Source organism: Nicrophorus vespilloides, unplaced genomic scaffold (genome assembly GCF_001412225.1).
Source record: "Nicrophorus vespilloides isolate i.1.1-1 unplaced genomic scaffold, Nicve_v1.0, whole genome shotgun sequence".
NCBI lineage: Eukaryota > Metazoa > Arthropoda > Insecta > Coleoptera > Silphidae > Nicrophorus > Nicrophorus vespilloides.
In genome coordinates, this window is record NW_017096087.1 from 261,277 (window position 1) to 275,335 (window position 14,059).

At 38.7% G+C, this 14,059-nt stretch overlaps 1 protein-coding gene across 1 annotated transcript in view; it reads right to left on the reverse strand.

The window, feature by feature from the left end:
- Positions 1-791: 791 nt before the first annotated feature.
- Positions 792-14,059, reverse strand: part of LOC108569465 (AN1-type zinc finger protein 6) — a 13,983-nt gene continuing 715 nt past the window's right edge. Inside the window, exons 2-5 of the mRNA XM_017931023.1 lie at positions 1,944-2,292; positions 1,669-1,833; positions 1,214-1,352; positions 792-1,097 (exon numbers count right to left, since the gene is read on the reverse strand). Coding sequence (XP_017786512.1) covers positions 949-1,097; positions 1,214-1,352; positions 1,669-1,833; positions 1,944-2,042 — 552 coding nt within the window. The 5' untranslated portion in view covers positions 2,043-2,292 and the 3' untranslated portion in view covers positions 792-948. The remainder of the gene's footprint in view (positions 1,098-1,213; positions 1,353-1,668; positions 1,834-1,943; positions 2,293-14,059) is intronic.

A 14,059-nucleotide genomic window follows, 5' to 3' on the forward strand; every position in this document is an offset into this window, starting at 1 on the left:
ACACATATATATATATATTATATAATATACATAATTGATTGATGTTCGTTTGTTTCATTTGACAAAAAAAAAATTAATGATAACCTCAACTTTACCGCTTCAAATATATATGTATATAGACTTCGTACCTATAAAATTCGTTAAAAACTAAATTACAAAGGAGTTATAACCGATACATTAAGAATCATCAACCACTATCATCGTCACCTCCGCTCCTAGACACAAGATCTTCGACCAAAAATAAAGAATGGCGGAATTCCAAAAAAATAATAATAACTGCAATAATAAACATATATATATATATACATACATACATATATAAATATCGACGGCGATTGAAAAGAAAAAAAATTGGAGAGTTGTAACAAAATGTATATTTAAAGAAAAAAAATAAACGGCCTAAGGGATAATGTGAAAGAAAGAGAGAGAGAGAAGAATAAACAAAGAGAGAAAAATATAGAAACACCCCAACAATTCACACTCCAAGAATATTTGTATTAATCCGAACACGCTTCATAAAAATCATTGTTTTCTTTTTACTTCGTTTCATCAATTACTTTGTTGTTGCAATATAATATATATAGATATATATGTATATATATATATGTATATATTATTATAGGTTCATTCAAATTTCTATGTATAATATATATATATAATTTTTTTGTTATTATTTATTATTATTTTTTTTGTAATTTTTTGTAGATTTTTTTTTTCATGTTTTATATACTTTGCACTAGTCACTTTCTTTTAATATTTATATTTATATATATATATGTATGTATGTGTGTGTGTGTGTTTGTTTGTTTTTGTTTATATATATTTTTTTTTGTTGTTTTATTATTTCAAGTGTCCGAGCACTGTTTGTATTTTCCTCTCGTTAGAACAAATCAATGTTGTGGGGGGTCCATCGTCGACGCCGCGATGGCATGGCACTAGTGGCGGGGTTCAAATTTTCTGGATCTTCTCTCCGACCACCACGGGGTTGTTGCGCCGGATCTCTTGTGCACCCATCTCCCGGTAGTTAAACGAGCAGTCGTGCTTGTCGCTGTATCGATGCACCGCACAGAACAATCCTCCGCAGCGGCATTCGAATCCTGCAAAACCAGAGAAGAACGACGATCGAAACAACAGAGTTCATGGTGCGAAAACGAATCACGGTTTTTTGATATGATTTGTTCTTTATGATTGTTGTCTTTTCACTTCTTCTTACCTGTCAGTCCAACCTTCTTGCGGCAGACGGCGCAACGGTTCTTCTTCTTCTTGGAGTCCTTGTCGTCTTTGTCCGAATTTTCATTTTCAGGCTGGTCGACACTGCTGCCGGCTGCGGTGGCCGCGCTTTCCTCGGCGATCTGCAAGTATTCCGAACGTAAATTGTTGTGATCTGATTGTGAAACTGCAGCAGCGGTGCTGCAGGTGGTGACTGTATGTACACCGTCGACGTCAGAGCCTGTCAGTTTGGTGGAGCCGTTCGAGACGGCGGTGGCGCTCGACGTCGGCACGGCGTCCACCTTACCAACCGGCGGGATGTGACCCTGTGACATAATCGGGGAATTTTGGTGCGAAACACGGGAATCTTTTTGGGGTCGAAATGTGTCAGCTGTCAGGAGACGCGATGCTTACGCCTTCACGGGTTTATTATCATCACCATCATCAAAATATACTCACGTCTGTGGGCTGGTGTTGTTCGGAGGCGGGTACGATGGGGGCGGGCAGGCATGGTACTGTGGGCTGAGCCGTTTCCATGAATGTGGTCCGCGGGGGCGGAACTGAGCTCACCACGGAGGGGCTTGGGGCTGACACTGGAGGTTGCTGCTTCTTCTTCAGCGCTTCCTAAACGACGACAACCGAACGAACACAAACAGAGTTAGCAAAAGCAAGCACAACAAATTTTCAAACAAAAAAAAAACAACAACATCAATCATCGAACTGACAGAACGTACCTTGAAACAAAGTGAACATAATCCTTCTGTGGCTGGGTTTCCGTAGAATCCGCACCCGGATCGGCAGAGCGCCTGCATCGGGTTGGTCTCTCGCTCCATCTCGCCGTTCTTTCCGCTTTCCTCTTCAGCTTCAGCTGCTCCTCCTTTTCCACCTCGGGCGTCTCTCCTCCACCGCCAATCCCAAACGACGAAAACAGAATCAAACTTCCAACTAGAACCTCGCTCCTTCTATTGCACAAATCCCGCGGCCGTCCGGTGGATGAAGAAACTTGCGTTGCGGTTCAATCTCGAGCTGCTTGTCCGGGGGGAGGCAAGGGATTTTGACTCCCTGTCACAAATTTACGAACACCTGGAAACAGAAATCAGCAGTTGTAGAACAAAAGAAACGCCGCCAGGTGACACATTTAGAAATGATAAGGGGACCATTCACCAATACCCGGAACCCAGCGCCTCCGCCACAATTTAAAATAGAAATAATCAATGCTGTATCATCATATGCAACCAAATTCACACACATCTTTCAGCAAAACTCATTCAATATATTTTCAATTATTACTCATTATATACATCGTTTCGATCAACTATAAAGTAAAACACACTGTTTAAGTCAGTATAAATGAGTCACATTCTAAATGAAACTAAAATGGCCGACCAAGACAAATTACACAAAACTGTCCATCATCAATTTACACCTTTAACGACACAAACATGATTTAAGAAATGTTTGCATCATATCTAAAATCTTATACAATAGATCTAAATCAATTTAAATTCAAAATGAATAGGGTTTGTTTTAATAAAATTAAAAAGTATTTTCTATATACATTTCGCGTATAACCAATTATCGTTGTTAGCATGCGAATTATATGTCCAAAAAATGGACAGTCATCCAAGTCCGTTATGCAACCAAGTACACGCGAAAGCGCAGAAACGGTATACGCCTGGCAGTTGCAGAGTGACTCATCGCGCTCGCAGCATTGATTTTAATTGCATGTCTTTAGATTGAAGCATCATCGAACCAAAAAAAATAATATTTAGAGAATCTTTTGCCACGAAGTTAACCAAGGTTAATGTTTTTGAAAGAAGAAAAAAAAACGAAATTTAGATGCCATTATAATAATCTCAGGACCACTGAGGCAATGGCACTTCCAATGCCAAATATTTGATTTATTCATGAATACTATCGTAAAAGTAGTTAATTTATCCAGCGTATGAGGAAATAAATCGTATAATTTAAACCAATTGACAATACCTTTGAAGAATTATAGAACTGTATGATAATTAATTAATTAACAAACCATGTTGCTTATTGGCAAACACGAAATTAAATTTGTTATGTTTATTTTTATGATTTGTAACGAATTTTTTACTTGGGAAAAAGATTATATTTTAATGTAATGAGACTCGAGTGCACTCTGGGAAATGGTGAGGCTTGGCCGGAAAAGCAAACTATATACTTTATAGATGAAAATTCAGCTAATCCAAGTGAAATGCAATCGTAAGGTCAAAGGGCTTCGGGTCCGAGCAGCATACTCGTTCTTGGAAATAGGGTGTATTGATTAAATTCTAAATCGAAATGCAAACGGCGAACGCGTGGGGTGTGTTGTACTTGGAAACGTTTCTCCTCGATACGCAAATAAATAAAACGATTGCCCGTATAATAATCTACGCTACTGGAAAATTATTGAAATGTGCGACATTTAGCCTTGCGATATGTTATTTGCATTCTCGTGGTAACTCGTGTAGCGTGTGTGTATACTGCTGCGTTTCCGAGAGCCGAGCAGTATTATAGTATTAAACATCATCCATTCGGCGACGGCGCAGCCTGCTTAAAATTACACATCATATACACGTGTGCATTTTTATTTCCACTTATACCAACCGAACTATGTTGTTCAACAACAACATCAGCAGCAACAACGTACTGAGGAATGAGAGATAAATACCGCCTCCGGCCATCGCACATACACCACGCACATCCCACCACCAACAACGTGATTACGATGATGATGATGAGCGTCTCTGGGATAATCAAAGTGCATGCACATGGCCAAAGTACACTTCGCATAAGAAGTAAACCTGCTGCTGCTGCGTGCGTTTTAATTACGGAACGCGCGCAAACAAGATGGAGTTTCTCGTCCGTCGCGTTTATCTTTCGATGATGATTGCATTGGATCCGCAGAAGAAGAGAGAATGAGAAGGAGAGATGAAGACGCAAGGCCGTAATTTTTAGGAATCTGGATCGCCCCAGGACTCAGACCACAAATCACAATCACTTCAGAATTCGCCCTGAGGTTAAACTGAAATAACGGCAGATCCTCGCTGTGATCTATTATTTACTTCTACAGATACTCGTTCTCGAGTTTAGTAAGTACACGTTGCCCAGACTTGTGATGGATGACTTAGGAAATTGAATGACGACTATAAATGGGAATCCGAAAATTAGGACATAAATAATCACACTCGCTGCTAAAGCAATTATTTTCCATATCAAAATAAATTCGAAAATATATTCATTTATATTTAATCAATTTCCTGTAGCAATTAATTAGGTTTATAACTGCTTATAATTACTAAATTGATTCAAGGAAATTGTAAATTAAATTCTGATAGCTATTATTTATACCTAAAACAGACTTGTAAAGTAGCTTGTATTAAGATTACCAGCAATTGCTGCAAGATGAGCGAGTTAAGATTGTAATCGGGAAACAAGGCGCATCGCTTGAATGAAGGTTATAAAATGATGTTTCTTTGTTGTGATGAATTACTTAAGCAGCTCCTGTTTGGTGTTTTGCAAAGAGAACAATCTGCAATGCAAATGATTGCGATGGAAATTGCTTGGAACGAGAACAACGACAGGCCGTAAATACGCATTACGAGGATGAGAAGGAAAAAAATACGTCGCAAAGTAATAAAGTCGTCAGCTGCGCGGAACACATCGAGCAGGAAAACGGCAATTAGCCATTCAAATTAAGACGTTTTTAATTAGCTATATGTGATCCGCAGTACGCGAGGCCACCCCGTATAATAGTAATACGCGGTTTTCCCCAGTGCCACCTGTTGTTCGAACAACAGTTGCAGCACTTCGATGGGTGCCCATGGTACGGATTCCTGGATTCGGTTTCAGGATACGTCTACGATTACTGCATGTGTCTTTTTATAATATATAAATCTCTATCTATTCTTATTTAAAACTTCGTGTTTTTTTCTGTTTTTGGAGAGAGTTGTAATGGCGTGGGCTTTGGTTTTAAGGTCGTTTTTAACACGAAATCGATGCGGTTCGACGGGAAAAAAGGGTCACGGCCTTAATGGCGAGCGGCGCTCACACAAGGACACGGAAAATTAGGTTGCTCGGAGAAGGGAGACAAAACAACAAAAAAAAAACAAAATTGAAAAGAACGTAACTCTGTGATACAGGAAGTGGATGAACGCCAACAAAAAAAAAGGAGAGTAAAACAACGAAAATAAAATTTAAAAAAACATGTATGGTCAAGGTATTGTAGACGGACGTTGAACCCGTTCTGGCGGAGAGCGCTTGCACCCAATGCGGGTTGAATTATTATTCCGAAAGGACGTTCGAACGCGCGGGGGGCGAAAAATATGTTGGCGTGAAAGTGAAAGCCGCAATTAATGGATATGATGGAAAAACGAGTGCATTTTCAAAATTACTCGAGATGAAGAGCGAAAGAAAAACGCGTGGGTGTTCTTCGTAGAAGAAAGGAAAAATCTTCGACTCGGAATAGTGGTACACTGTCACTTGGGGCCGCTCTCACTCGTTCCCCGTGCAATTTATCTACGCACACATATAGCAAGAAGCATTAACATAATCCGTTATATAACGTTGTTTGGGCGAAATGTGGGACGCGATTGCAACGCGCGGCTTGTCCCACTTACATAGAAAGCCATCGCGCAGTCGCGCCTAGGTTTATAAATAAAAACGCGCATTCTGCGAAACAACACCCCGTAGGAGGAGGAGAAAAAGGCTGCAACTTAATTGCATGAAGGATTGATCATTATTTCGGTACATCTTTGCAGGATGGGAGAGAGGCGTGGCGGGATTCGATGGTGCGGAAAATCGCGCGCACGACCGGACGGAAACTGAGGATCGCCTGCTTCCGGATACACGATTATAACATCCCGGAGGAAGAAGGCGCAAAAGCTCACCTCCTCATCCTCTAAATAACTGAAACTAATCAGGAGTTTACGGAGTGACCCACAACTGGGACGCTCGAAGCTCTGATCCTGCTGCATAATTCACTGTGAAAAGTGAGAGACGCGTTCAATAAGGATCTCGGGTATGTAGGGCACAGCACAAATGTCCCGTTTCGTATTCTCATATACTGGCGAAGCACAACAATGAAGAAGAGGAACGGAGATGCGAGAGAATAACCGTACGTACAAGATCACAGGAGATGCGAGAGCGTTCAAATTGCATTGTGTCTGCGGAGAAGAGGCCAGAAGGTCGATCCACTGCTTTAACATGCACATTACATTATCAACGCGTTATTTTTTTTTTATTCTCACCAGTCTGAACGCTATGTTTCTGCCGTAATTAAAAATAATAAATATTACACATCCTTATCCTTGATGACCACTAAATACTTGGCAAGTATATTATGAAATGTTAATCAAATTACTTGGCAAGTTTTACATAAACAGTATTTCAATAAACAAACCAATTCATAGTACTTTACAAGTAATTTAGCAAGTGAAACCATTAAATTTTCTTAACAATTTAACAAAATCAAAATGAAATGTTAATCAAATTACTTGGCAAGTTTTACATAAACAGTATTTCCATAAACAAACCAATTCATAGTACTTTACAAGTAATTTGGCAAGTGAAACCATTAAATTTTCTTAATAATTTAACAAAATCATAACTTTTAACTATTTAAAGTTAGATTTACACTTATCTTATTACGCAATACAAAAGTAGTGTGATAGTAAATAATGAGCGTGAAATAGAATTAAATTAAAAGTGTGCACAAATTAAAGAAGATTATTTATAATGCACAATCGCAACGTTTTCTATTTCTCCATTCTATTATTTGCTAATTATCACATGGTTCGCAACGCAGCAAATTAAGCTCATTAAGAAGAGTCGCACAGAAAGAAAGAAGGAAGAAAAAAAACGGCAGATGTCGGATTGAATTTCCAAAGGCGTAACAAAAAAAAGAGGCCCCAAAACAGAAAGGACAGTTGTCCAAAGTAAGACGAAAATCTGGTTATCCCGGATTCAGTTTCCGCATTCCATTGTCCCGTTAACAAAAGTCCAATGAATCGAAAACAAGAAGTTCAATAAAAAAAAAAGATGCACACAAATCGGTGAGAAAATCCATTCCGAAGAGTTCCAGAAAAGGAAACAATTGAACAACAATAACTTAAAAAAAAAAACGCGAACGAAATTTGCAATCTTGTAACAGCTCATCGATTTCTTGAGGCGATTGCTTCAATTTGCGTTGCCCAATTTTTAGGCATGCATCTCTTTCTCTCTCTCTGCATGTTTTTTTTTATTATTATTTTCGAGGTGCCGACTTCGAGGAACTTTCACCGCAGCAAAGTGAAATTTGTTGTTTCTCTCCGGCCAATCAATTTTCGCAACGGAACGTCGTGCATAATAACTCTTAATTTCTTGCAATGAGCAAAAGAGAAAGAAAGAAAAAAAAGAGGCAGAAGACCTAACGGTCCGCATCGCACAGCTCTCACACGGACCTTTTCTTACAGATCGCGTATGCGAGACGAATCGGTAGAATTCAGGTTAGCAGGAGAGACACACACACAACACACATCACTTGCATTTTGACCCAGATTTACCGAACAACCATCGGGACAGCGCGAATTCACGTGCCTCTCGATTCTGGGCGTGTGAATTAGTCAGCTGATTGGTCTCTTGTCGAAATCAATGCTAGATGCAACATATTACCATTAACGACACGATTGCTCTTGCTTTGTATGTAATCGAACGTTAATATCAATTTGACATCTGTCAATCGCTTGTATAACGTGCCAGTCCTTTGCCTTCTATACCCAAACATAATCCTTGTTACAATGAGAAGCATAGTTCATCGATTGGTATTGATCATGAAATTAGAGGTAAATCTATTGCATTTATTGTTATCACGAAGGTCGTCTGATACAGAAACAAACAAAGAAAAAATCGATTCCGTCCATATGAACTTCCTGAAGGTCGACAGTTGGCAGCAGGTTCGAGTCCTGCTGCCATTTATTAGCGGAGGCCCCTCCATTGTGAGTGTGTACCCAACAATTTTGAATGGTGTGCTCGAAGTACTCAAATAGCTTATGCCCACTAACCAACTTTGTTTCACGTGGACACTCACAGTCACAGATAAAAATACGTGCAACAATTCCTCAGTCAGAATCATCGGATCGCCAAGAAAAAATTGACTGGTGGCTGTCATTTACTATTTCGGTCGTGGGTCGCCTCCTTGGATGAAGACCAACCCGATTCTCATTAGAGAACACCACAATTACCTTGAAACTAGTTATTGGTAAACATATTCCTCGTTGACGGTGACCATTATTTAAACCATTTACGTTTCACCACTCACCAAACAAAGATCTTCGAATCGTTTAAGCAAACACCTTGAAACGTCCACATTAGGATACAGAATTTCAAGATTTCGACGCCGAACGAAAAAAAGGTTGGCTCTAATCATCTTAATTTATGAATAAATAATGTAATTTCAGTCTGTGACATCATCTGTACACAACGATTTTCATATTCTTATCGGTCTGTTTTAGTAGGTCGCATTGATCTAACTATAGTACACATCTAATTGTAGCAACTTTTAGGTCAAAACGAGAAACAGTTTTTTTGTTTGTTTAATTATTGAATAACGAGTCTCATTTTCATATACCTGTCGATTTCAAATATTACAAATAAGTTATCTACATTTTCCAGGACAATTTCACTGGAAAACCAGTTTTTTTTTAAAGTGCAAATCACTTTTCGCATGAGAATCACTCAAAATTACTATCGTACTCGACCTTGCAATAGAAAACAATTCGTTTATTAAAAGTTTTCAAACCTATTGTCTTTTATATAATAATTTATATTTACGGAATCTGCGAACGCATGTAAAATGCGCATTTAAAGTAATATTGCTATTTGAAACAATACGATTATTTACGTACTCTAAACAATATTGCAACACGCGTCGTCTAGACATAAAATTTTTACAGCTTTGTACTAATGTTTCGTTGAATGTTATGTGTGAAATATCTTAACAACTCTTCTGTACGTTGATTTGAATAATACAAAAAAATTAAGTAAAGGGCAACAGTCACGTTTATCAAAATGAAAATATTGAGCAAAGAAAGTAATCGAATTATTTTGTCATCTCAAATTGTCGTAAACACTTGACTTTTCGGATTTGTTTTTATATATATTTTTTTTGCGCGATTATAAACGTTTGCTGTGATGACTTATTTATATTGTGATGAGAACAGTAAGTAAAGTAACTGTTCTGTAACAAATTTAGCGTTTGAATTGCATCAAGTAATGTCGGGTTTGTATGAATGTGTTAAGATTATTTTTGGGCTGTGGAAGAAGCAGAAGCAGCAGCAACAGCACACGCTTGTTACAGACACATATATGAAAATAAACAAGAGGTTCGTTTGACCCAGATTCGTTTGGATCCCCACAGCTGCCCACCACCACGAAGCTGATGTTGGGAGAGAGAGAGACAGAAAAAAAAGAAGAAGACAAAATGAAGCGAGTCGAAAATAGAGGATCGTCTGATGATGATGATGGTGAACAGGAAGCGGAACTTTCGCCCACGGCAAGAGAGTAGAAGAAGGAGGCGATTCAAGGATAGCAGATCGATAGTATTAATAGAGTGTGCAGTGGCGAGGACACGCGGAATGGTTTAATACACAACCAGGTTTTTGATGTAAATGAAACGTTGTGGGCGGAAACGGCGAGGAGTGTTGCTCCGTGCATATGAATCCGATCATCGCAGAAACCGCTCCCACTTGGGGGAGCCCAAATACGAGCAAACGAAACTAGGAAACCCGCGCTGCCAACTCCGGATGACGCAAGTCATCATCGCTATCAAATCAAATTCGATGGATGTTGAACCACGAAAAAAACAACAACGGTTTTCCTCGCAGTTGGCGTTGCTCGAATCATCGGCGATGATTGCAGAGAACAAAGTGCAGAATGCGGAGCGCTACAGTTCAAGTGCTTACACGTGCACGATACATGTACACGATATACCACGCCATACACACACTAGATACAAAACCAAAACATTTTGGAGGTCTCTCACATATGCATATCTAACGAACGGACAAATTTACTTTTCGTTAGATTACACACACGCACAAACAACTGCAATAGATAAATTCACTATTAGACCGATGAAGTTGAAATGAACCTCATTTTTTTTTGTTTTTGTTATTGTTATACCTTTTTGTCCGTGGCTCGGTTTAATCGGAATTAAATGCGACACGATGACGTCCGTGCATCGGAATATAATGGATATTGTTGTTGTGTGCACTTCAATAATGGAACAATTAACAGCTGACGCAGCGGGAAACGGGTTGACGACAAGAAGGCTGCATTTTAATAAATACTCATGCGCTATTAATACCTACTCCGCCAACCCAAAACCAAACCACGGATCTCGCTCAGTTCAATCCTACGATAATCTCCAATAGTTTATTCACCTCACACTAAAAACGCTTTAAACAAGGACATAATCTGTAGCTTATATAAAGACGATATTTTCGCATAAAGATTTTCAATGTATCAGTTTAAAAAAAATTAGTTAATTTAATTAAAAAAGTGTTATTAATGAAATACGCTACATTTATGTAATTTTTTTAATGAATTGAATTAGGTTTATTCAAATCCTGGTAAAGTTTTAATTGGCACTAATTATGTAGGCGCGAACATACTTTCAGCAACAGTTGCTGCGTGTTTCCATTTTAGCGATTAAATCAAAGAAAAGGCAGTGAAAGAAAGCAAACTTATAATAACACACGTCGAGCCATTCATAAAATTATGAATTTAATAGTAGTGGTAAAAAGATATATGTATTGTGATTATACCAAATCGAAATGTGTTGTGGATTTATTAATAAATTGTAAGTGAAATGACTTTATGGAAGAATTCGAAATGGCGAAGAGGAAGTCTAATTAACGCGAAGTCATGATTTGTAACCGAAAGGAAACATATGTGGAAAAAAAAAGCAATTCAAAAAATTAATTAAGTGTTGATTCTGTAATGAAGTCGGGGAAGACTAGTTTTAATTCTCGCAGATGCAGACATTAATCAAAGCGGAGGCGAGTTGAAATTTAAAAGAAGAAACGGTCGGGGCCCTTCGATAAATTAGTGGGTGGAGCTCTTTAACATATGGATCCGGGGTTTGCTCTTTTCTTCCCTTTTTCATAACTCTCTCTCTCGCTCTTCCATCCCGCTGAGCGCCTCTTTTTATAAGCACTTGCTGTTGTTGTTGTTGTTGTAATACACGTATGTATGAGTCGGTTTCAAAATAGTAATTAATGTTGGAAAGTTGCGCGAGCCAAGCAGAGCCGAGCCTTGGAAACCTGCTCCATTAACGACGTACATAAAGTTGCGTGCCGTTTCGATGCACGTCGACTTCTTCACCGAACCACCACCAACCATCTTCCCATCCCAAAAACTCAAAAAGACGCATTGAATGGAGTGCAGCTCCTGACTTCTAAATGCGTTTGTCCGTGGTTTGTTTTTCTTTTGGTATGCGCCGAGCATCCTGTGCGCGTGATGAAGATGATGATGATTGCAGCGGTGATGATGGTGATGCTCAGAGAGTGGACTGACCCCACAAGGTCGAAGCAATCATGCCTTGGTGCACACGCACTCTCATAAAATGTTACCGAAAAGAAACAATAAAGAAGAGAAAGGAAGAGAACAGGACCGAGAATACCTCGCGAATTGGGTGTTCCGCAGGTAACGGTATTTGGGCCGTTTCTTTTAAGCGTGCAACTCCTCTTCTGTTGCTGTTGCGGATGGCCCACGGCTTCGGTAAATTGAACGCAATAAAGAAGCATTCCGTGCCCGACCAAAAGTGGAGCAGCAAGCACACCGGGAGAAGAGAGCAGATCTCGGCCAGCAGATTATTACGACCAGATCGGGTGGTGGAAGTATTGTGTGGTATCTGTGTCTTGCAGACAACAACATCGGGTTCGGCCCTCCATCGAATTTATTACGGATCGATTTGCGCACTTTCCAAATTGACCACAGAGAGAGAACGAGCTCTCGCGAGTTGGCCAACAGTTTGTGCAAACAGTTTACGACACGCGCGTCATTCGCACGCTGCTGCTGCAACAACAACAACAAACGCAGAGCGAGGAAAAAGCGCAACAGTTTACAAAGCACCAGCAATTTTGGAGCACGCATATTTTCCACAATAGATTTTTTCCTCCACCACTCTTCTTTTTCCCCTTATTCTACGTCTTCAAAGGCCGTAGGATCGTGTATAGTGTAATAAAAGGAGGAAGGCCAGGTGCGTTCACATAATAGGAAGCAGGCTATACTATAATGACAGGTGCTCTCCGGTCTCCGGCTTCTTCTTCTTCTTATTCTTTGTGTCCGCTCAGAGCTTAGAATCAATTTACTCTCCTGCTTCCAAGGAAAGTGGAATTATTTTTATCTCTTCTCTCTTTCTTTCTCTCCCCAGCGTCCAAAACGCAAACGGAAACTGCGTTTCCTTGAACAACACACACACAACACAAACTCCTAATCGATGTTTACAAATGCGGATTAAAAAAATAACAAAAACAATCATCAGTATCAGACGGAAAACAAGTGCGGTATTCGAGAAAATGCGATGAATAACAACACAATTCGTCGAACTTAATTCCCCTTTTTTTTTTGAAACAACAATAATTAGTATATCTTTGAACAACATTTCTTTTTCTGATTAGATATTGTTACGACGGATGAATCATACATTTTTCTATTTCGATTGCATTAACATTTTCTTTCGTACGCTTTGTGTATTCGTCGAGAATAAAAATAAACTTTGTCCACGAACAATGAAGGTCGATGATAGTTTATTGAACCAGACAAGTAAAAACAAGAGCTGCAACTTGTTTCATGATTATTGCGATCACCGAACCCATAAACAACATACATTTTCAATAAATTTAAATATTCACAATTATTAATAGCAGTCAACAATTGTTGATTATAAATTTTGATTTAGAAATCTAACTTAAGAAATGTTAAATATGTTAGTTTTTGTAGTCAGACTAACAATGACTTTGTTTCCACTCAGTAGTTTTCCGTGAACAAGCAAAAAAATCTTGAATTAACAAAAAGAAAATGAACACTAGTTTACAGGTAGTTTTTGGAAGGTTGATAATGGTAGAATGGGTAAGGTTTCCTAAAGTAATAATAACATAAGGAGTACCTGAAGTTTCCGTTCTAAGATTACCAAAAATTCTTTTAGTTCATAATATTTAATGGTTTTTTTTTCTATATCCCAAAAAACTAAATATTCTTAAGAAACAAAGATAATAAACTTAAAAATTTCAATTCCAGAAAGAATTGTCAAAGCTTTTGTAGTGGCAACAGATAGAGAAGTATTGAGCAAAAGCAAATCCATTGTTTACTTCGCACAATAAACTTTTGATCGGATTTGAGAACACATTTTCGAATTTTCAATTCTAGAAGGAAACGAGAAAAACAAATCAAAGCTTCTTTGTCCATTATTGAAGTTGAGGCAATGAAGTAGTAAACAAAAGCGCGTTTGATAAAAGAAGTCCTTTCACTTCTATGGAATTTGAGGCGAAAGTGGAATAAATTCTGTTTCTTTCTTGGCCAATTGCGCCAGTAATATGCTAATCATGGAATGAAAATCGAATTACAGGTATAATATAGCTTCTCAAGCCTCAGGCACAAATGACTTCAAAATATAAAGCTATTAAACTTTGAGGTAGATCCTCTATCAAAACAAAGAGGTCCTGGACCCGGAGCAACAAAACAAAGGACCAAACAACAATAACAACAAAAAAAAAGGACAGCGCGACGCGTTTAACCCTCCGAGGCGGGATTGTGGCCTCGCAAAGGTCAACGAAGTGTGGGTTCCCCGAACTTTTTTTTT